This window comes from Terrapene carolina, unplaced genomic scaffold, assembly GCF_002925995.2.
Source record: "Terrapene carolina triunguis isolate 2854851 unplaced genomic scaffold, T_m_triunguis-2.0 Scaffold234, whole genome shotgun sequence".
NCBI classification, from domain to species: domain Eukaryota; kingdom Metazoa; phylum Chordata; order Testudines; family Emydidae; genus Terrapene; species Terrapene triunguis.
The window spans coordinates 6697238-6720663 of NW_020664585.1; the positions used below are offsets into that span (position 1 = coordinate 6697238).

General features: G+C 41.6%; 1 protein-coding gene across 3 annotated transcripts in view; it reads right to left on the reverse strand.

The window, feature by feature from the left end:
* TMEM120B (transmembrane protein 120B) overlaps window positions 1-19768 on the reverse strand; it is a 38012-nt gene extending 18244 nt beyond the window's left edge. The window contains exons 1-6 of one of the 3 annotated variants that reach the window (XM_024196195.1): window positions 15261-15396; window positions 10453-10571; window positions 6854-6970; window positions 5952-6011; window positions 3810-3905; window positions 714-803 (exon numbers count right to left, since the gene is read on the reverse strand). In XM_024196195.1, the coding sequence (XP_024051963.1) occupies window positions 714-803; window positions 3810-3905; window positions 5952-6011; window positions 6854-6970; window positions 10453-10571; window positions 15261-15362 (584 nt within the window). In that variant the 5' untranslated portion in view covers window positions 15363-15396. Of the gene's footprint in view, window positions 1-713; window positions 804-3809; window positions 3906-5951; window positions 6012-6853; window positions 6971-10452; window positions 10572-15260; window positions 15397-19143; window positions 19202-19580 lie in introns of those variants that run through there. The other 2 variants (XM_024196196.2, XM_024196197.1) reach the window with 2 other exon arrangements.
* Window positions 19769-23426: the final 3658 nt, after the last annotated feature.

A 23426-nucleotide genomic window follows, 5' to 3' on the forward strand; every position in this document is an offset into this window, starting at 1 on the left:
CCGCAGGCGCCGCCCCTGCCGCTCCCATTGGTCGCAGTTCCCGGCCAATGGGTGCTGCAGGGATGGCACTTGGAGCGGGGGGCAACGTGCAGAGCCCCTTGGTTGCCCCTAGACATAGGAGCCGGAGCGGGGACATGACACTGCCTCTGGGAGCCGCACAGAGCGGGGCAAGCCCCCAACCCCACTCCCCAGCTGAAGCGCCAGAGCAAGGCAAGCCCTGGACCACGCTCCCTGGCGGGAGCTCGAGGGCCTGATTAAAATGTCTGGAGGGTCGGATGTGGCCCCTGGGCCATAGTTTGCCCACCCCTGCCTTAGACTGAGTTAAAGGTGTGGGAAGGTAGTCAAAGGAAAGTAGAAAATTAAACCATATTTAGACTGTCAATCTTTTGCATTCACAGGAAATCCTGCCAGTTCAGTTTCTATAAAGACAGACTTGCTTATTACTAACTCACTAAAAACTAGCTTATTAATAAAAGCACATTCAGCACTCTGGTGTAAGGGATCAAGGCAGTTTCTTCATAACTTGCCTTTTTTTCTCATCCCCAAGTGAACGTGTGTGTTTGGAAATGGATGTTTAAAAGGGTCAAATAAAAAGGACTGTTCAGCAGGATTTTTATCCTAACCTCACTGGGACTCCAACAAACAAACCATCTTCGCCTTTTTGTTTTAAGTGAATCCTGTGCTTTGAATTACTTTGGAATATCATATGGTACCTTGATCCATTGCTGATGAGAATGCTTTCCCTTATTGTCAATGTGCAGTAATACCACACCAACAGGAAGTTAAACACTTCATCTGTCACCCTATTAAAAAGAGTAAAACAAACAAAAAAGCCTTATTATGATAAATATCCATTTCAAGATTATTCTCCTCCCTACCCCAAGAACAGTGCAAGTGAAAAATAGTTTGTGTGAAACCACAGACCTTAAGGCCCTGATCCTGCAAATCCTTAGGTACATGCTTAATGTTACACATGACTAGTCCTGCTGAAAAACCCCTACACAACCCCTACGTTGTGCCTTTTCTTCAACAACTATGCAAATCTGGGCAGCGGGCGGGGGAGAGAAACAGACTCCGTTACTCTGGGAGACTGGGAAAGTGCTATGTGATAAAAGACTTGGGATCCCAGGCTGATGAGCAAGTGTGTAGAGATGACATTGATTCCATTTGAAGGAGGCAGTTCTCCATAGAAGAAGCAGATGATCCAATTTACACAGGCATTTTCAGGCTAATTCAATAAGCAGATACTATTAGATCTATATAAATCCAATCAACTAATAACACAGTAGAGCACTGTACTCTGTTTTCAAGACCTGAAAAACTCCTCTATTTTGACATCCTAAAGTTTAAAGTCTAGACGACCCTGAGCATTTGTGCATTCCAGGGAATTACATCCTTAACAAATGATGTTGCATTCATGGCAGATTTAAAAGGGAACTTAGCAAAACTTGAACCTGGCCCTCCCGTTAACTATTAAATACAAGAAGTTGCCAGAGACATTTTTTTATATTTACATTTAGAAAGGACGTTTGCTTTGATTTGCACATTCCCCTGCAATGTTTGCAGTCCCAAAATTACAATGCTGTCATAGAACATGACCACCAGCAAGAAAAAAAAAAAAAATCAATGAGTCTACCATTGTCCAAGCTGAGCTAAATACAAAAACAAATGATTAAATAGTAGGGCTGTTGATTAATTGCAGTTAACTCACGCGATTAACTAAAAATAATTAATCGCGATTAATCGCAGTTTTAATCACACGGTTAAACAAGAGACTACCAATTGAAATGTATTAAATATTTTGGATGTTTTTCTACATTTTCATATACATCTTGTATTTGTGTTGTAATTTAAATCAAAGTATATATTTTTATTACAAATATTTGCACTGTAAAAATGATAAACAGAAGAAATTGTGTTTTTCAATTCACCTCATACAAGTATTGTAGTGTAATCTCTTTGACCTGAAAGTGCAACTTACGTAACTGCACTCAAAAACAAAACAATGTAAAACTTCAGAGGCTACAAGTGCATTCAGTCCTACTTCTTGTTCAGCCAATTGCTCAGACAAACAAAAACAAGGAGTCAGGTGGCACCTTAAAGGCTAACAGATTTATTTGGGCATTATTTGATGCATCTGAAGAAGTGGGCTTTTTACCCACAAAAGCTTATGCCCAAATAAATCTTTTAGTCTTTAAGGTGCCACCGGCCTCCTCGTTGTTTTTGTGGATACAGACTAACACGGCTACCCCTCGGATACTCAGACAAACAAGTTTGTTTACATTTACAGGAGATAATGCTGCTCTCTTCACCAGAATGTGAGAGCAAGCATTTGCATGGCACTTTTGTAGCCAGCATTGCAAGGTATTTACGTGCCAGATATGCTAAACATTCGTATGCCCCTTCATACTTTGGCCACCATTCCAAAGGACATGCTTCCACGCTGATGCTCATTAAAAAAGTAATGCGTTAATTAAATTTGTGACTGAACTCCTTGGGGGAGAATTGTATGTCCCCTGCTCTGTTTTACCCGCATTCTGCCATATACTTCATGTTATAGCATTCTCAGACGATGACCCAGCACCTTTCACTGCAGATTTGACAAAATGCAAAGAAGGTACCAATGTGAGATTTGTAAAGATAGCTACAGCACTCGACCCACAATTTAAGAATCTAAAGTGCCTTCCGAAATCTCAGAGGGACGAGGTAGGGAGCATGTTTTCATAAGTCTTAAAAGAGCAACACTCCAATGCAGAAACTACAGAACCCAAACCACCAAAAAAGAAAAAATCAACCTTCTGCTGTTAGCATCTGACTCAGATAATGAAAATGAACATGTGTCGGTCCGCACTGCTTTGGATGTTTTTTGAGCAGAACCAGTCATCAACATGAACGCATGTCCCCTGAATGGTGGGGGAAGCATGCACATCTGGCATGTAAATATCTTGCAACACCAACTACAACAGTACCATCAGAACGCCTGTTCTCACTTTCAGGTGACATCATAAACAAGAAGCGGGCAGCATTATCTCGTGCAAATGTAAACAAACTTGTTTGTCTGAGTGAGTGGCTGAACAAGAAGTAGAACTGAGTGGACTTGCAAGCTCTAAAATTTTACATTGTTTTATTTTTGTACACAATATTTTTGTACGCAGTATTTTTGTACATAATTCTATATTTGTAAGTTCAACTTTCATGATAAAGAGATTGCATTACAGTATTTGTATTAGGTGAATTGAAAAATACTATTTCTTTTGTCTTGTTAGAGTGCAAACACTTGTAATAAAAAATAAATATAAAGTGAGCACCGTACACTTTGTATTCTGTGTTGTAATTGAAATCAATATATTTGAAAAATGTAGAAAACGTCCAAAAATATTTAAATAAATAGTATTCTATTATTGTTTAACAGTGCGATTAATCATGATTAATTTTTTTTAATCGCTTGACAGCCCTATTAAATAGCAAATTTAAAAATTCTTTCAGCTGTAATAATTTATGGTGCAAAGGAAAGGAAATTGGTTTTAAGAGATATGGTGCCTGATCCTCCAAATATTTCCACGTGAATAACTTATGTACATAAATAGCTCCATTGAAGAAATTAGACTACTCATAAGTGTAAGTGTTTTAAGGATCAGCACTATGATTTGTCTTGACAGCACCTCTTAGCTCTGAATTCTGCACTAATCACAATAGAGTTATAACAACTTCCAATACTGAGATGCAGAGAACATAGTGGATTCTAACTAAACATTCAACACTATATTTTTATTTAAAATGTTTAATCAGAAATAAAAGTATTGCCTTACCTGTAATGAAGAATAAACCTGCATGCTACAGCACCAAGTAACAAGATTATTGTCAAATAAAGTTTGAACTTTTCATATTCATCTTTGTAGGCAAACCTGGGATGACAAAATAAAGTAAAAGCATTAATATTTCTGCCATTAAAAACAAGTAAAACATCTACATATTTGTGGTTTTAAAACTGGTTTACATTGTACAAGTAGAGTTCCCATTCTACATACATGTTGTACACTTAACACCCTATCTGTCCAAAGACAAAAAACGTCTTTAATATTCAGAGAGTTTTTTCTTGGGTGCTTTTCTTATCAACTGTCATGGGGGCAGGGGGGCACACATACAAAAACAAGCTTTAAAGTAATCCTGAAGAACATTCCTTCCTCATCTGTCCCCCCACCCCAAAAACAAAACAAAAAAACAACCACCACCCAAAACCACAAAGTAGCCCTCACTGTTCCATTTCCACCCCCCACTGAGAAAATGCAAGCATGGTATAATAGAAGTAAGACCTTTGTACTTATATGGCACCACTGAGAGAGGCTTCACTTTAATAAAGCTCTTTGTTAACATGAATTAATTCAATCTCAAACACCCTGCGAGATAAGTAAATATTATTAGACTTCTTCCTTCTGTATGGCAATAGTGGAACAGTGAAAGCAACCATGTGACTACAGCTGGATCTTAAGGTCTCTTATCCAGTTCAGAGCAGATAGGGTTGCCACCTGAATGGCTGTGACTCCTCCAGGATAAGCAATCATCTGATGTGATGTTGCCAACAGTTTACACCACGCCACAGTCGTAGTCTGGCGATTCCCTCACTTTCCTTCTATGGAGTAAGTATGCATATCTTCCATGTCAGATGCAGATATGGTTTATAGCTATATCTATGTGCCGTGGGGAGGAGAAGCCCAGCACTTGCACAGCTGGGGTGTTGCTTCCCCAAGATGTTCTTGCAAGTTTCTGTATGAAGTTGACCCTGGCCTTCATTTTCCTTCATTTTCCTTTTGGTTTGTTCAAGGTGGCGACGGAAGCGGAATGTGCAGTCCAGGGTTATCCAGGATTATGATTGTGCATCAACAGTGACCCACAGAAATTTATATTTAATGTCTTCTTGACCTGCCTATTATTCAAATGGAAAGCTGAGACCATTGTTTGAGGCATTTGGCTTTAACCACCTGGAAACAGATTTCTAAGGCTTTTAAAGTCCTGTTCTAGAACCTTTTCTGAGGCTTCAAATGAGGAAGCCTGGGTAGCCAGTGCAATGTCCACGTACATGAACTTGTAGGAGGATGTTGGTGGAATGTCACTGGTATGTAGGTTGAAAAGTGCTGGAGCTAGAACGGACCCTTCAGGGAGTCTGTTCAGTCTTTGCAGGCTGCTGACAGCATCCCTGAGATACACCGTGAATCATTATTAGACTATTAATTTTATACTTAGATTAAACCGGTTGTGGTGAAGACAGAACCAGAGCTTAGGCACCCCAACTGCCAACATATCACATTTCTACTCAAAACTATAATTATACTTCCAATTCTAGAGTTATACTCTGTCCTCAGTAACACCGGTCCTTAACATAGTCGCACAATAGGGATTCACACAGCGAATACCTTGAAGACAATGGTGTTACAGATGTTTAACTGGCGGTCACAGTCTCGTCTGCAGATTTTTTTATTACTGATGATTAGGTACAAGCCAAAGAGAACCCAGCTTAATTAAAATTTGAAGGGCTAGTTTCAGGACTGGCAGTTAAATATAACTATATTTTCTCCTTTTCTATTTATAAATGGATCAATTTTTTTCTGGAAGCCATTGAGAGCCAATATAGCTGGAATCACACTGCTATTTATACAGTTACAAAAAAAAAAGTCACAATTTATGCTCTTCTCCACTATTAAGTCCATGTGTGTAGCCCCCAAATATTAGACTAGTTGTTTAAAAACAAGTGGTCAGATTGAATTCAGTGGAATTACACCATGGATAAATATGGCACAGTATTTTGAATAGTATATAGCTCTATTGATTGATCTTGCAGGGCCAATACCCTGCTCAAGCGATGGAAAAAAATCATCTATGCCATACTTCAACATCTGTCTTCTACTAACTGGGAAGAACTGTAAAAAAAACCAGAACCAAAAAAACCCACTTACTTTGCCTGATTACTTAGAAGAGTTACATTCACATTTCCCAGCACCAGATTTAAGTACAACCTGAAAGACAAAACAGCCAAAAGACAGATCAGTCCATTTTAATTTAATACAAAAGAACCACTGCCCTGCAGGCTAGATTTAGAGAGATGATCCAATTCCAGTAAGCAATACTATATATTTTGGTCTAAATTTTTAATTATAGCAAGCAAGAGATAAAACTACAGAAATTCGTTTAAAATGCAGATGGTGCCCTAGGAATACATATCAGTGCTCTCTTCAAATTGATCCTCAATATTAGTTGGTGATTGGTTCATTTTTTAAAAATCAACATTTTAATGAGTAAGACAGATAAAAAGTTTCTGGCGGGAGGCCTCTTTACTCTCTGTAATGTTAGGGATCAGGAGAAATTACGAATCAATAGTCAAAAGAATCAGGGGCGTGGAAACTGGATTAATATTTTCACAGCAAGATAGCTACATCTGCAAGAAGCAGCCCATGAATGGCATCCCAGTACTGTTAAGACAGAGTACCACAGATGAGAGCTCTCTTGGTACCAAAGAGCAAAAGCCAATACGATTATACTGTAATATGGGAGTGTTTACATGAATATTCTGAATAATAAAATTCCATGTTAGCCAAGCCTTAGAGCCCATATAGTTTCTTTCAAAAGTGAAATTTACTTCTGATCCATCTTTCCCTCTCCATTTCAATCCTCCTGCAAGCAGGGATGTGATTAAACATCAAATAGTCTATTGTGCTACCTACCATATTACCGTTTCATTTACCTTATACTTTCCTCTCATTCTTTGCAGATATATCTGTTAAATCCTTTTAGAAAAGACACATTGATCTAAATACTCGTAACAGCTTTATATTAGGAAGATTATTTAATAAATACATACCCATTTCTCTTTGGTAAATAGGCTTCCATGTCAAAGAAAACGTTTTGCCTGTCTTTGATCTGGGTGTTAATTTGCTGTATGAGATCAGATTCTTCAGGACTAGACATGTGTTTGCACCTGTGAGGATGGTGAAAACACAGATCCCATTTTACAAAATGTATTTTAAAGGGCATAAAACCAGCTTAAACACGGCAACTTTTTTTTTTTTTTTTTTTTAATAAAGTTTTTTCCTTACCAGCACTTCTAACAGCAAGAGCTTACCTTTAAACTTTGGTTGTTAAAACTGGGGAAAAAAAATTGACTTTCCTCTGTTTACACTCTCTCTTTACTTTTACACTATGTTCAGCTTAAGCAACAGAAAGACTAGTCAATGATTATAACCTAATGTGAAAAGTTCTGATCAATTTCGCTTTTTGTTTCTCAGTTCATTAGCAGGATGCTATATGTTTCGATCCCCAAAAACTGCTAAGTAATGTTATGAATCCCTTTTCAAAAGGAGCTTTTCATTATCTTTAATTTTTTTTAAATATCGTCTTACAGATGTTTTATAAAAGCTTGCTTTTAAAAATTCTAAACTGATCTGAGTATGCTTTTAAACTGAAAAATCTCTATCCAGACCATAAACTTCATAAAAGGCAATCTGAAGAGGAAAAAAAACAAAAAAAACCCCAACAACAAACCCACGCTGTATAGCCTTTCAAAGTGACATCATGCATCCTACAGAGCCCCAAGTGAAAGGATGTTAAACTAATTTAAATTCAAGAGATCGATTTGGTCCCTACACAATTAATGGTACATTAGATGGAGGAAGGCAGGGGAAAAGGACCTTCTGATCAGCTCTTCCTGCAGTGTCTCCTCTATTGAAATCAGCAGCTCTGGGGACAGCAGGTGGTGCCAGTTTAAGCACTGCTGAATACAGACAATATTAGAGCAATAGGAGGGCTTTTCATTAACTGCTTTGTGACTCTAACCTCAATCATACTGCTGCTCAGCACACAAAGTTCTTATGGCTGGAAGGAAGAGATATAAGTGCTGAAACAGTGCAATAATGGATATTTTTAAAAAAATCTCTAAAATAGATTGTCATATGGAGCTCACTGCTTTGTACCAAAGGAGAGAGAATTTGAGGGGGGTGAGGAGGAGGGACAAATTTCATCTCCAAACTATATAGCAAGATGACACTTCTGTGGATTTTTTAAGTTCCTGCCCAGCTCTGCTAAGAGACTATTCCAGTTGCAACTGCCAATGTGTGAACAGATAGGGAACAGCCTGCCAGAGCTCAAAACAAAGGGGAAAAATGCAGATTCCTTCTACTCCTGGGGGAATTCTGCACCACTGTGTATGCACAGAATTTATGTCCCCTGCAGATTTTTTTGCTTCCCCACAGAAAAATTACTTTCTGACAGGGAAGCCACAAGAGCGGTCGGTCGATCCTCCCCAGCAGTGTGTTTCGGGTACCCAGGGCAGCCGGCAGAGAGGTAAATTACTGTGGGGGCATGGGGCGGGGGAAGACCTGGCTGGTGGCTCCTATCCTGTGCCGGGCTTAGCTGCTAGTCCCAGCCAGGCTGGGGAGGACCGGACTTCCTCTTCCTCTGCACGGCATCTGGGGCTGGGACAGACCTATCCCCAGATTTCTCCCCCAGCGGCAGGAAGCTCTGCAAACTCCCCACCCCCACCTCCTGCACCCATCACTCCTCAGCTGTACAGGGAGCTGCTCTTCCATCTGCCCAATCCCCCCATGCATCCAGACCCCCTCATACCCTGACCCTACCGCCGAGCCTCTCCCCCCCGACCCCGCACTCAGAACCCCCCAGATGAGCCCCACTCCACCTGCACCTGGACTGCCCCAACGAGCCACCCACACTTGGATTCCCACCCCACCGAGCCCCAACCAATTGCATCTGGATACCCACCCCACTGAGCCCCACCCCCTCAGCATCTGGACCCTCCCCATTGAGCCCCCACTCCCAGACCCCCACACTGAGTCCGAACCACCTTCTCACCTGGACCCCCTGACAGAGTCCCATTACCGTTACACCCAGAACCCCCCCAACAAGCCCCTGTGCATCCAGATCCTCCCCGCAGCCTGATCCCCTACTGAGCCGCCCACACCCAGATTGCCCCACACAGAACCTTCTCAACTCACACCTGGAGTCCCCCACACTAAGCCCCTCCACACTTGGATCCTGCCTTGCTGAGCCTGCCTTCCTGCCAACACCTGATGCATCTGGCACAGAGGGAGCAGGACCCTGGGGTGTTTCTGGGGCACGCCAGGTCCTTGCGCTGTGTCAGGGTTGGGTGCAACCTCACCGCTGAGTCCATGTCCGGGGGAGAGGGAGGCCTGCACAGAGATCTCCCACCTCTGTGCAGCCAGTGGCCTGTGCTCCCCAACGCCATGCTGGAGCCTCCACATTTATTTGACAAATAAAATTTGCAGAATTTTTTAAAATTCTGTGCAGAATTTTTTTTTGGATGCAGCATTTTTAATTTTCTGGCGCAGAATGCCCTCAGGAGTATTCCTTTGTAGTGGTAGAACAGAAGGAAAGGGGAGTTCCTCTTTCAACGTTTGCCACTTGTGACCCAATTTATTGTCCCATTTCCAAGTGCTCATCAGGAAATTCTGAAAAGGAAATATTAGTAGATGATAACTAAAAGTCCATGTAGTAGAACACTATCAATTCCTCATCTCCTTCTCTATAAACATGTACCTTAGTCTGGCGGTTAATCAATGCTTACATATGATCTAACACTGACAGTAAACTCTAAAAGATAAATATTTGATGAATTGGGAAGCAAATGTTAACCAATACAAATATTGCAATGTAATCTTTAAATCTCAAAAAAAAATTATAAAGACTATTCCTGTTTTAGAAGTATATTAAAGTCTCCAATAAGCCAGAAGAGATACCCCATATATTTATCTCTAAACATTAAATCATCATAGAGTTTTTGTAAATTTAGCTAGAACGTAGCTTTACTGTTGCAGGTTTTTGGGCTTAAAATATTCCTACACTACATGTGATTTGTCATAGCCTATAATTTATGGGAAAATTGGTAAAACAAAAATTAATGTGAAAATTGGAAGTAACCTGCAACCTTGAGAGACACTAAAGGCAATATTTTTAGCCTAGTGCCAATGGAATTAAGCACACAGCTCCTGTTGTTGGTGGGAGTTGAGTATCCAAGCACCACATTGGAAGAATACCACTGAAGATTAAAATTTACCTTCAAATGCAACCACATTGCTACCAGCGAATTCATATGACTTTTCCATAGTTAGAAGGAACTGAGTTTTATCTTACTAATAAAACTACAGGTAACAGACTGATGGCAATGCAGTCCTATAGTATAAAAATATTCCTAACACAAAATATATTGTAGGGAGCAATTCCATACTGGCTCCTGAGGGATACACTAGATGATCTAGGTGGTCTTTTCTACTTCTATGAATCTATTATGGTAGAAGTTAAATCAAAATTTACACAGCTGTGATAACCTAAGGCTGCTCGCTTTTTTAGGAGACTGGACATGCAGCAAAACAATAATTATAACCTGTATTTCAGTCACTCAGGAGAACCCCCCCAAGACTATCCCATTACCGTTGGAGGCTGTATTTCAAGTCTTTTAATTTCCTCTTCTGTTTACGAATGGAGCTGCTGCATGCAGTCTGCAAGTTATTGAGTTCTTCAAGTTTCTGTCTATAGACCTTGTGAGTTTCCTGCAAGAGAGCAGAGAAAATAGGCAGAAAGAAGATGTAATCTCTTTAAGTCAGAAAAACCTTAGGAGAAAAATAAAAAACAAAAACAAGGCACACCCTGTTTTTCTGGGAGAGCAGAGGCCCAGGTTGCTTCTCCGGCTTGCTCCTGCCTGCCTAAGGAACAGGTTTGCCTGTAATTGTGGGTGCTATTTTTACCATGCACCCTAGTTTTGAGATTATTAACATCTGCATCTCCCAGTGACTTCAGCTGGAGCCGTGGTTCCTCAACACCACCACCAAAAACAAAAGTAATTTTCATGATTTTGATGTCATTCCTGCTGGGGAAGGTATCTGCTGCTGAAATATGGCCAACTGCTCCCTTTATCATAAATTGGTTTCATTCTATGCAAGGTTCTCAGGATACCTATGGCACAGATGCCCAGTCCAAGTGATTATAAATTTCACATAAAAAATAAAAATAAAAAGCCTATATAAAGAGGATGGATGTCTCCTATTTTCTTCATTTCCCTTGCTGTTACTGAGGATGTCATTTATACTTCATAATGAGCTTTTCCACTCCTAAAAAAAAAAAATCTCCTCCTCCTGTCTGATCCTGCAGTAAAGTCATAATCCTATGTTTCATCCCAATCTGTTTCTGTGAAATGGCTGGTTAAATGACAGATCAAGGACTCCAATTTCACTGTACAATAAAATGGGAGATGAAGAGCTAGGAAGAAAAGAGGAAAACAGATCTTGTTTAAAACATAAAACCCTCTTTACCACTTTTGCTAATTAAACAAATTGGAATGACTAGTAACCAGTACCATATTCTGATTAACAGATATAGTTTGAAGTCTGCCACTCCCTGCAGCCTGACAAGCCCTCTTTAAAGAAGAGCCTCCTCATCAAAACCTGTCATGTTTTCACTTTCTGAACCCAGAAATTACTGTTTGACTGGCTTTTCCACCGCCTGTGAGCACATGTGCATGTTCCTTGCACCTACGCACACCCCTCATTTTAGCTTGCAGGCTAACGGGGTAATTTCTTCACTCTTTATGTTGGATTTATTGCCCTTGCTAAGTTAGTCTGGGACAAAAGTACACATTAAAGCTGCTTCAGCACCAACTATCATTCACCACATTATGGCCACACCAGCCGGCTGAAGCTAAACCCAAGCAAGACAGAGGTTATGCTGGTGGGCCCAGGAAAGAACTCTGAAGAGTTTGCAGCTATGGTGCAGTCTTATTTGGTTAAAGGTATACAGCCACAATCGGTCAATTCAGTCTGTACCTCAGGAATGCTCCTGGATTCCTACTGGCACTAAGCTCTCACATTGCACATCCATGAATAACGCTTTCTACCATCTCCCATCTACCATCGGCTAGGAAACATCATCCAGTCCTGACAAATGATGACCTGGCCTCAGTTATTCAGGCCTTCACCTCTCAGCTGGAGTAAAGCAATGTGATATACCTGGGCATGAAGCCTTCAGCTCTTAGGACGACGCTCCATCTGATACAGAATGCTGCAGTATATTGCCTTCCCAACAAACACATCAAACCTGTCCTCTGCTCTCTACGCTGGCTTCCCATAGAATATCAAATCAAGTTCAAGGTCTCTGTCCTGATCTTCAAGTTACACTGGGCCCAGGTCATTGAGTAGCTAGATCAACTAAACCTCGGAGATGAAGACCACGAGCGATAGCTTGCCTCCTCTAGCGCATTGTAAAAAGTTGCATTAAGGGTGAAGCTCCATGGTGCAGAAGACAGAACTTTCTCAGGGGCCAGTTCCAGACTGTGAAGTGAACACCTACAGGAACTAAGGAGCATCAAAAACTTCACCAACTTCCACTCCAAGTGCAAGGCATCTTCCTTTAACTTTGCCTTCTCTATCAAACATAGGGGGGGCAACATGTATTTTTGTGAATTATAAAAAAAATTCCAAAGACAAGACACTACTGCAACACACTTCTCCCCCAGGGAAAGAATGGGAGAGATCACACACACGACAGATGTAGTCACATCACTTAGTGCTCCGCTGCTATGGTGACGAGTGTGGTAGAAGAACTTATACAGAACAATTATGTCTAACAACAAGCATCTGACATAGCTTTCTCCCAGGTCCTCCCAACCTGGAGTGAAAGTGGTTGATCCCATCCACAACAGTCAGAAAACCAAGCTCAACACCAATTGTGGCAAACCATGATACCTATTGGTTAGAATGCTACACAGCCAGTTTTGTTAAAACAGATGTTCTACTCTGTTGACTGCGTCCCCACCAGTAAGACAATTGTTTTCAACACAGCCTGAAGACATGACACAACACACCCTGGACAAGCACAACTCATTTCATTGTATAGACACCAAATCCTTGTCCAAACTAGGTCAGAAGCCCTTTTCGAAACACAATTCCAGCCAGACGACACCATTTTCACCTATACACAGTATGATCACAAGCCAAATAGCAACTGTGCTATGAACTAGCTGAGGGAAGTTTGTCTATAGAGAGTTCTGCAAGCGTGATTCTAAGTGTGTAAGCAACACAAATGCCTGTTTACACTGGACACAGAAAGCGGTTGAATACTACGAAAGGGTAACCACCCATTTCTGAACAGAATCTTTATTACATACACATTTCTGTAATGCCAGTCAGTATAGCTGTTGTAGCTGGCAGAGTTCTGATTCTAACATAAAGGGTGTTCTCCTTACATTCATAATTAACCCCACCCTCTTTTTTTTTTTTTTTTAACCTCCCACAAAAGTCAATTTAACACATTAGACAGAGCCTTAATATACCCAGTGTTATGGCAAATCCATTGCCCAAGATTTTCAAAAAAACCCATCTGTGCCTACAGTTAGGCTTCACGTTCATACTTAGGCACCAAAATAAGTGGTCTGATCTTCAGAAATGCTGAGCACCCTGCAGTGCCAATTGACTTCAAAGGGCACTTCTGGATGCTCAAGATTTCTGAAACTCAGGCCACTTATTTTGGTGCCTAAATCCAACTTCATGCTACCAATTTAAAATCTTAGTCATTGCTTTATAAGATTTTGGACTGGAGAAGAGGAAGGGGTTAAAATGTATAAATAAGATGGTGATCAAGTGTTCTCCATGTCCACACAGGGTAGGACAAAAGTAATTGGTTTGCAACAATTCTAACTATAAAGCATAGTTAAGCATCGGCACGGGCTATGGTTTTAAGAACAAGTTAGACAAACATCTGCCAAGGATGTCCTAGGTATACTTAATCCTGCCTCACATGAGGAGATGGACTAGAAACTAGATTCATAGATTCTAGGACTGGAAGGGACCTCGAGAGGTCATCGAGTCTAGTCCCCTGCCCGCATGGCAGGACCAAATACTGTCTAGACCATCCCTGATGACCTCTTAAAGTCCATTCCAGAAGTACATTTCTATGATTCTATATCTGCATGGCAGGTCTATCCACTAATCACACCTCAAGTAAAGATCAGAGGGAGTTCAATTATACATTTGCCAGTTTTCTTAAGATCATTCAGCAGTACTTAGTGTGGTAAAAATACACAGACAAACACATTTGCTTCTTTTCTCATAAGGGTTTAACACATGTTCACTATATATACACGCACAATCCGAATGCAACACAAATTGTACTGTATACACTGGATTTCAGTTTCAAAACCCCCTGTAAGTAGTGGCAGCAAAGCCATAATCAAAATAACTATCTCCAGGACTGGACACAGCCCCTCAAATTAATTTTTAAGAATCAGTTATTTAATGGAAGGCAGTTTAAATATTAACTAATTCTGCTTCTCTTGAGCTTGTGCAATCAATTCTTTTGACTGTTTACATTGTCTGGTTAAAAAAAAAGTTAATTTCCAAAGGGAGTTAAAATGTTCTTAAATATATTTTACACTCTGGTTCTGCCTCAACTTTCCTTAAAAGACTTTAATTAAAAACACATAGATGTAAAAGATTGCGAGTTCCACAACTGCAGGAAAGCAGACAATTGTTGTAAAATCCACATCAATGTCCATAAGAAAAATTTTTTTACAGCGAAATTATTTACTCATTAAGAAATATCTGGGGAAAGTTTACAAAGGGTCCCTTTTTGCAGTTCAGTGGGTGCATGACTCCTATTATGTTAGCTAGCATAATCCAAAGGTCAAATACGTCCCTAGACGTTTAACTTCAGTGCATAACTTTCTATGTGGAAAACTCTGTGCTGATCATTTAAGGACTTTAGCTTCTTAGGAGAAAGGCACCTATGTGAAGTTGATAAGCTCTGCAAGGTTGTAAATACTGCAACTTTCCTTGAGTTCATAAGCTCTGCAGTGTCATGGCCTCAACGATTACCCATTTATACAAATGGAAGTCATGTTTCTACATATTTCCCCTACATATTTGGGAAATCAAAGGTGCATTCTGAGTGTAAATTGCGACCATAATATGATAGCACATTTAAATTTGTGTGTGTTTGTTTTTTTAAATAGGTCTGTTCTTCTACTACACACACCACACTTTTGATTAATTAGGCTTGTGCATGGCACATGTACACAGATACACATACACCTACTTACCTCACAGGGCTGTTGCAAGGCTTATTTAGCTGGTATATAAAGACCAGCAATATGCTGACATACCTAGTAGACAGAGATAAATTCTGTGCACATCCGCACACGTGTACACACACACACTTGATTATTTAGTCACTATGGGGAAAATCCTTACCCCACATCTTCCATAGATGCATGAGGCCCAACTAAGCAGCAGAACTGGTATGGCTGTGCCACGCAGGGCTGGAAGGAAGAAGGCAGTTTGCCAGGAGCACATGCCATGAGGTTCAGCATTTCCTGTGCACCAGAACTGTGCTCCTCAAGGTTCCAGTGTGGAGGTGTGCCTTGGGGTCCAGAACTATATAGATCCATTGGCTCCTCCCTTCCAGTCAATTAACTCAAAAACACTTTACAAACATTTAGTCTCGACATCCCTCCTACATGTACAGATTGGGAAACCAAGACATGGTAACTAGTAATTTAGGGTGCCCAGCTTCAGACAGCTTAAAGAGGCCTCATTTCTAGAGAGCAGATGATCAGCACTTGGGGGGTGGGGTGAGCCCCTTTAAGATGTCTGAAGTAAGGTACCCAAAAATCACTACTCACTTTTGAAAATTAACATGCAAGTTACTCGCTCAAGGTCACCCATCAAGTCAGTAACGGAGGAATAAACAGAATCCAAGAGTCTTATTAATTATTTGTGTTCCCATAGCACCAAGGGGCTCTAATCATGGCTCAGGACCATGGACCAGCCATTGTACAAACAGAACAAAAAGTCAGTCCCTTCCCCAGAGAGCTTACAATCTGAGTATAAGACAAGCGACAACAGGTGATACATTACAGACAGGGAAATACTACGAGACAGACTCTTGATCATCATAATAGGCAGAGTTTACAGGGAACTCCTCCCACGATCACCGCAAGCACATGGGAATGAAGATGCTGATGATGTTGGCCTCCTGGCACCCCTCGTCTACTACCTGAAGCGCCACAATTGGTCTGTACTAAAGGGCAGGAAAAATCGCGTACCGGCCCCGCAAGTAAGCACTGGATTGCAGCAGGCTGCCCCGCAGGCCTTGGCCACACAGCCACCCACAGCCCCTCCCGGGACAGGAATGTATGTACAGCTGGACAGACAGACGGGTACAGCCCACACCTCAGGACGCATTACTCTTATTTAATGTCCTCTCCCTCGGACACAGCTACTGGCCTGCTAGGCCTGGGAACGGACTCTGGGAAGGGGGGGCGGCTGCTGTCTGCACGCGGCCGCTGGGGGGCAGAAATAAACCTTCAATCTTCGGGGTGGGGGAAGGAGGGATGGCACAAAGGTGCTTGTTTGAAAATGTAACTAGTGCGTGATGGAAGCTGGCACTGTTGACGAGTCAGAGGCAGGAGTTAGCCTCTAAATAGCGAATGAGAGATGACAGGTAGGGTGGGGGGGGATGTCCATGAAAGGCCTTGAAGGTAAAGACAAAGTAGCTTGTTTGATGCGACAGAGAAGGGGGAGACAGCGGAGGGACGAAAGGGTCAAAAAACAGGCTACGAAAGTTATCCTTCCAGCAGCATTCTGAACGAGTGAAACAAGGCAGCATTTGTGAAGGCCAGAGAAAAGGGTGTTGCAGCATTAGAGCCACAAGATGATGAGTGCCTATATGAGAGTGTGGATGGATTGGAAAGCCCATGTCTTAGAAATGTTATGCATAGGGCCCTACTAAATTCATGGTCCATTTTGGTCAATTTCACGGTCATAGGATTTAAAAAAAAAAAAAAAAAAAAAAAATCATAAATGTAATGATTTCAGATATTTAAATCTGAAATTTCATGGTGTAGTAACTGTAGGGGTCCTTACCCAAAAGAGGTTTATAGGGGAGTCGCAAGTTTATTGTAGGAGGATCACAGTATTGCCACCATTACTTCTGTGCTGCTGCCTTCAGAGCTGGGTGGCCAGAGAGTGGCAGTTGCTGGCCAAGGGCCTAGCTCTGAAGGCAGCAGCACAGAAGTAAGGGTGGCAATACCATACCATGCCATCCTTACTTCTGCCCAGCTACTGGTGGCGGCAGTGCCATCTGCTCTCTGGCCACACAGCAATGCAGAAGTAAGAGTGGCAAAACTGCGACATCCCCCCACAATAACCTTGCGACTCTAAACTAACTAGACTAGAATAATTATTTATTCAGCACTTGTAAGAAACGTGATTTGCAATAAAAGTGATTTGCCAAATTGGAATTTGGTGGAGCGCTGGGGCTCACACACTTACTCTTGCAAGTAGTACTGCAGGGACTTTAATCATCTTAGAAGCTTAGGGTAATATCTTGATATGGGAACTAAATAACTTTTCATTTAAAAAGACACCAAAAAAAAAAAAAAAAACCACTCAACGCCCCTCCTCACCACATACAAATACAGTGCCTTTACATACATGCATCCCATGCTTCCTCATGCCAGACACTGAGGCTATGTAGGGGCATGTGGGCGAACTGCCCTCAGTTCCTTCTCTACACTATTGTGTAGTGTAGAGCTGGTACATGGTGAAAACTAGGCTCATTATTTATGTAGCTGCATTTAGATATAGACACACAGAGATCCACAGCATACATAGGGCACCATTTGTAATCCATCTTGCATACAAAAAGTGCTACAGAAACTACATATTCCATACAATTTTCCTAGTGTTATGCATCGCCCACCTCGGATACTTTACAGCAGTATCACATGAACACAACATGTAAATTACATATCACATCTACCTGCCCAGGCTTACTATTTAATGGTCATTTAATGCAGGCAACAATGCACTGAGACTCCTTCCTCACCTCCTTCCCTTCACATATATTCACACACAACCCTGCATTAAAGTTTCATCCTTGTAATAAATGTTTAGAGCCATGTTTAGTAATGGTGTTACTCCAGCATTACCCCTAAGACTAGCCACTTCTGTGCTGAAGTGCTACAGGATCCCCATGCTTACATCTGCATGAAATGCTTTCTCAGCTTTTCTCCACACAGAATACAGCTACAGTAAGCAGCAGAAACAGCTTTTCTGCAATTTAAGAAATAACATTAGAACCATAGACTAACTGGAAAGGATGTGCTAACGTGAATGCTTCCTGTGTAGCTTGAAAGCTTGTCTCTCTCACCAACAGAAGTTGGTCCAATAAAAGATACTACCTCATCCACCCTACCTCCTAATAAATCTTCAATGCCAAGACTCAAACTACAGCAGATTCCCTAAACAGCAACAGAAACCACAAGGTGTTAGAATCTGATCTTCTGGGATCCAAAATGCACTAATAGGAGTGAATCAAATTAAATTCAAGCTTAATATAACAAAGTGTAAAGCAGCATCTGGAAGAGTAATCATCATCATCAAGTGAACATCTTTTCATATGTCTTAGAATGTAAATTCCCCTTCCCCAGCAAATAGTATAAAGTATTGCTATTGAGATTTACAGGTGAACTAATACAGGGGATGCCAAAAGAGCTTTAATTTGGCTGTTGTATTCAAAAATGCAGTTCTATGCATAGTATTTTCTTTATTCATAATAAAATAAATTATTCTCTCTCCTAACACTGCAATAAACACCCCATAAATAAAGTTAAATAATACACTCTCCAATAGGAACAGGTATCATGAGAAACTGAAAGGCTGACTAATGGACCCTAAAAAAGTTTAAGGATATTACCTACCACTGAAGTGTTTGTAGGCTTTTTTTTAAAATATTGCTGTTCAGTTAATTATTTCATCTGAAGCAGAATAAAAATACGCCAAAAGGAATAAATCTAAGAGCTTGTCAGAAACTGTTCAATAAAAAAAAAAATCAGAATTATCTTTTTGTACAGAAAGTAGTTTTCTCTAGAAAAAATAAAATCCTTACTCAAGTAGTTTCTCTCCTCACTGACAAGCATTGCATCCATGATCCAATGCAACCTTCTACAGCCTTTTACTTTCTCCAGAAAGTTATTAGCCACAGTGAGCAAAAGGAGGGCTATAGCTAGCGGATACACAGCATAAATCCTTCCATGCACGGCAAATCCCAAGGCTTTCCCTCCTCACTTACCAATCACAGGCTTCCTCTAATGCAAGCCTAGGTTCATCTGATACTAGAGATAATCAGAACTGCCAGGTCTCACTCCAGCTGCAGAGGGTGTCCCTCACAGGGGAAGGCCGAGGGACAATTCATTTTTAGACATGTTTTAAAAAGGACACCCCCACCCCAACACACACCACTTCTGTCGGTGGTGAAGCGTTTGGGATTTTTAACAGACGTTTTTCAAATCTCCTTCTCTCAATCAGCATGACCCAGCTTGAGAGAGTCCTGCATTAGAAGCCCATTGGCTGCGATGGGGCCCGGTCCCAACCCTCTCTTAACGCATAGCTCAGGGACACAAAGGGGTGTGGATATAAACACAGCACAGCAAAGCAAAAGCTCCCCCCCCCCATCCCAAAGCAAAGCACTGGCTGGCCACTTTGCAAAACCCTGCCGCTTCCCATCACCTGGAGCTGCTGAAATTCCTCTTCCAGCTCTCGCCACTCTCGCTGATACCTCTCCAACTGCAGTAACATGGTGCAAGGACAGACAGTCAGTCCCAGCCGCGCTCAGCCCCTCAAGGAGGCTCCAGAGAGCGAGAGCGATTTTCTAGCTGCTGCAACAGCAACAGCCGCGCGAGCTTCCAGCTGGTCTTAGGGCCACGTGCACACCCTGTCCTGACGTCATCATGCGAACCCAGGGGTTGGGCGTGCTACTGAGCACGCGCGCTCCCCTGCTGTGTTTCTCACCGCCCCCTGGGCCTGGGCTAAGGAACAGCTGGGTGGTGTTGCTGCCGCCTTGCGTGAGTCTCTCTGCTGTAGCCGTGATTGTAATGCTTTGGTTGCGCTGCCCATGCACTCAGCACGCAACCTGCAGACCCGGCTCTCCGCTCATGCAGGACCTCTGTAGCTTTCATAGAAACCAGGAAAACGTCTGCTTAGAACAGCCACTGCCTCCAACCGCTGCTAAACCTGCCGTCTGTCATTGCCAGCCCAGCCAAGGTCAACTGAGATCTGCCCAAGGACACTTTGCACTTGGAGATTTATTGTTTATTTTCCAGCAATAGATATAATGCAATTAGTGCATATGATAATGATCATTCATAATTCAGTTTTATCTTCTGGAGCATAGGTGTGCATTGGCACTTCAGGGATACAAGGTAAGAGATAGGGCCTGATCAAAGGGAGTCTCATTTTCATAAATGTGTGGAAGCACCAGACTGAAAAATCATACTAGGTCATTCAGCCTGTTCCCCTCCCAGTGTGGGATTATTCCTTTTAGCACACAGTATAGTATTTTAATCATTCTATAATTAAATGTACCAAGCAGTAGGAACTGCATCCCTTGAGAGACTGTACATATTAACAGAGGTGACCATATTTTGCTTAGATTATTCTGTTAATGCACAGATACAGTGGGGGGAAGAATTCAAATTCATAATGTTGCACATGGCCCAAACAGCTAGCCAATATTTGGACCCTTGCTGTGTTGTTTCTGTTAAGAAAAATTGATTATATGAGTCAGGTGTTTCTTTCAGAAATCCAAGCCTGCTTTCTCAGTAAATACTGCCCCCAAAAAGCTCTCATGGCTCCCTCCCAGTGTCACAGTCACACTGCTTCTCTCCTGTTCCCTTGCTTTCTCATTCCTTTCACTCATATAGACAGCCATGTCAGTCCTGGAAAGTATGTACAATATTGCATGACCCTGTTGTTAGCTTCAAGGAATAATGAGGATAAATGATCCATTCACTAACTCTGTTATTAAATTATTATTAATTATTGCAAACATTTATAAGATACCCATCACTGTAATATCTAGGCTCACTTTACCGGTCTTAGCTTAAAAGCAAAATGATCTCCTAGCATAGGAAGCAAATTCCCCATGGCTCCCACAGCTCCTCATCTTAAAGGACAGAGATGAGGAGAACATTGACAATAGGCTGAATGCTTGGGGCACTAGAGCTGGCAGTTAGCAGGAAGTCTGTACAAAGTGATGAGTCTTAATAGCACTTTTTGAATGTGACCAGGCTTGGGTAAATAAGGCAGGAGAGCTTCTAGCAGAAATTAATTCCCAAGTAGATGGCCTACTACCAAGAATATCCTCCCACAGCTCCCTGAAGCCTCATCTTTGTGACAGCATAGGCATTCTGGACGAACATACGTGGCATGATTGGTCGTAGCCCATTAAGTCATTGTAGATGGTGACCAGAACCTAGAATTTCACTTCAAAGTTGACTAGCAGCCAGTGCAAGGTGAGAACCTCTGGTCTTTAACACTCCCTAGTCCACCTTGTTCAGAAGGCAGGCACCTACATCTTGCACAAGTGAAACTTCTGAGTTGCCTACTTGATTAGTATCAGGTAGAAGGCATTGCTGTATTCTAGTACTAGAAGGGACACAGGCATGGATGACTGTGATGAGCTCTGCATCAAAAAGGAACAGTCACAATCTTTTGGTCAGCTAAAAGAAGGTGTTTCTCAGCACTGGTGCTATCTGAGAATCCAGGAGCAGACATGAGTCTATAAGACCCTGATATTGCAAAGCCCTTTGAGAATGGGTGGTCAGACTTTAAAATGCTTTCTCCTATCAATCACCATCACTTCCACCTTATCCAGATTGAATCAAAAGGTTTTCCAGGTCCCTATCTCTGCCAGATATTAAGAGAGTATGGAACAGTTCTGCCTGGGCTGTTGGAAACTAGACAGACTTGAACCATCAATATATTGATGGGCATTGTAACCCATACCTCACAGTCTTTCCCCAGTAGTTTTACTTTAATGTTGAACAACAATGAGAGTGGCATGACTGAGAGCTCTAGAGAAGGCAGAGAAGTTTCCCATCACCACCATCTGGGATATCTCTGACAGGAACAAGCAGAACCACTTTGAAGTGATTCCTTCTGCCCTTGCTAGGTACTTGCAGTTCTGTCCGTTGTCCCACATAGATCACCAACCAATGAGACGCAGCCAGGACCAGGTCTGAAATGGCTGGTGTCCCTCTCATAAACAGGCATTATTAATCTCCAACAATAATGGACCCAGACATTCTCCACCTGTTTGCACATCTCTCCAAGAGAATCTAAACATCCAAATAGGGCAATGGCTGAAACTCAGGAAGGATGGTGCATTTCCTTCCCTCCTGCCTTGACACTTCTCCTATGGCTCCTGGGAGATCATCTGAACTATCATTCTCTGAAGTAGACTGACTGTTCCTCATAGTGAGAAATAATCAATTCTAAAACTGACTAGGGGCTATCAAGGCTGATCAGTCATCTTACCACTTGTAAGCTGATGGGACTCTGTTGGATGAGAAGATAAAATTCTTAGTCTCGAAACATAGCCATTGCATATAAATATGCTGTAGATATATGTTTAAGTTAGATTATCAGATTTATCAAGGGTCATCTGCTAGTGATACTTCACAGTCTGTTCCCCTCTCATTTAATCTGTCATTAGTAAAACCCATAATGATGCTGTTGAAAGGAAAGGGCATCTGGGCATTATTTCTATGGAAAGCATATTGTTGCAGTTCCCTCCAGGCCATCCATTTGCTTTCAGATAAGTAGGATAGTTTTAACTCCCTGAGAGTTTTTAGTCAAACAACATCCTACATTCTCTGAGAGCAGAGCATCCAAACGCTGGATACAGACACATCTGAGGAAGAGGAGCTATCAGCGGGCAAACAGTTAACAGTGAAGGAAAGGGGAATTTGTCCAAGGATACCAAGACAAACCCAAGACCTTATGAATAGTGCCATGGGATCTTTTACATGGTTCAAAAAACCTGCAGTTTATAGAGAGTGCTACTCTAGTATGCTATTTTGGACAAATCATATGATTTTAGAAAAAAATTATAAGGTTTGACAATCACTTTTTAGATCACAAACGCATATTAATATTTACGTGTATACATGTTAAAAACATTCTGATTCACCATAAGGATGGAATACTCCCTACTGGCAAAAGTGGAGCACGGGATCAGGTCCAAGAGGTGAATATAGTTGGACCACTTGGTAATAGTGACCATAATATAACTAAATTTAACATCCCTGTGGTGGGGAAAACACCACAGCAGCCTAACACTGTAGCATTTAATTTCAGAAAGGGGAACTACACAAAAATGAGGAGGTTAGTTAAACAGAAATTAAAAGGTACAGCACCAAAAGTAAAATCCCTGCAAACTGCATAGAAACTTTTTAAAGACACCAAAATAGAGGCTCAATTTAAATGTGTACCCCAAATTAAAAAACATTTAAAAGAGCCACCATGGCTAAACAACAAAGTAAAAGAAGCAGTGAGAGGCAAAAAGGCATCCTT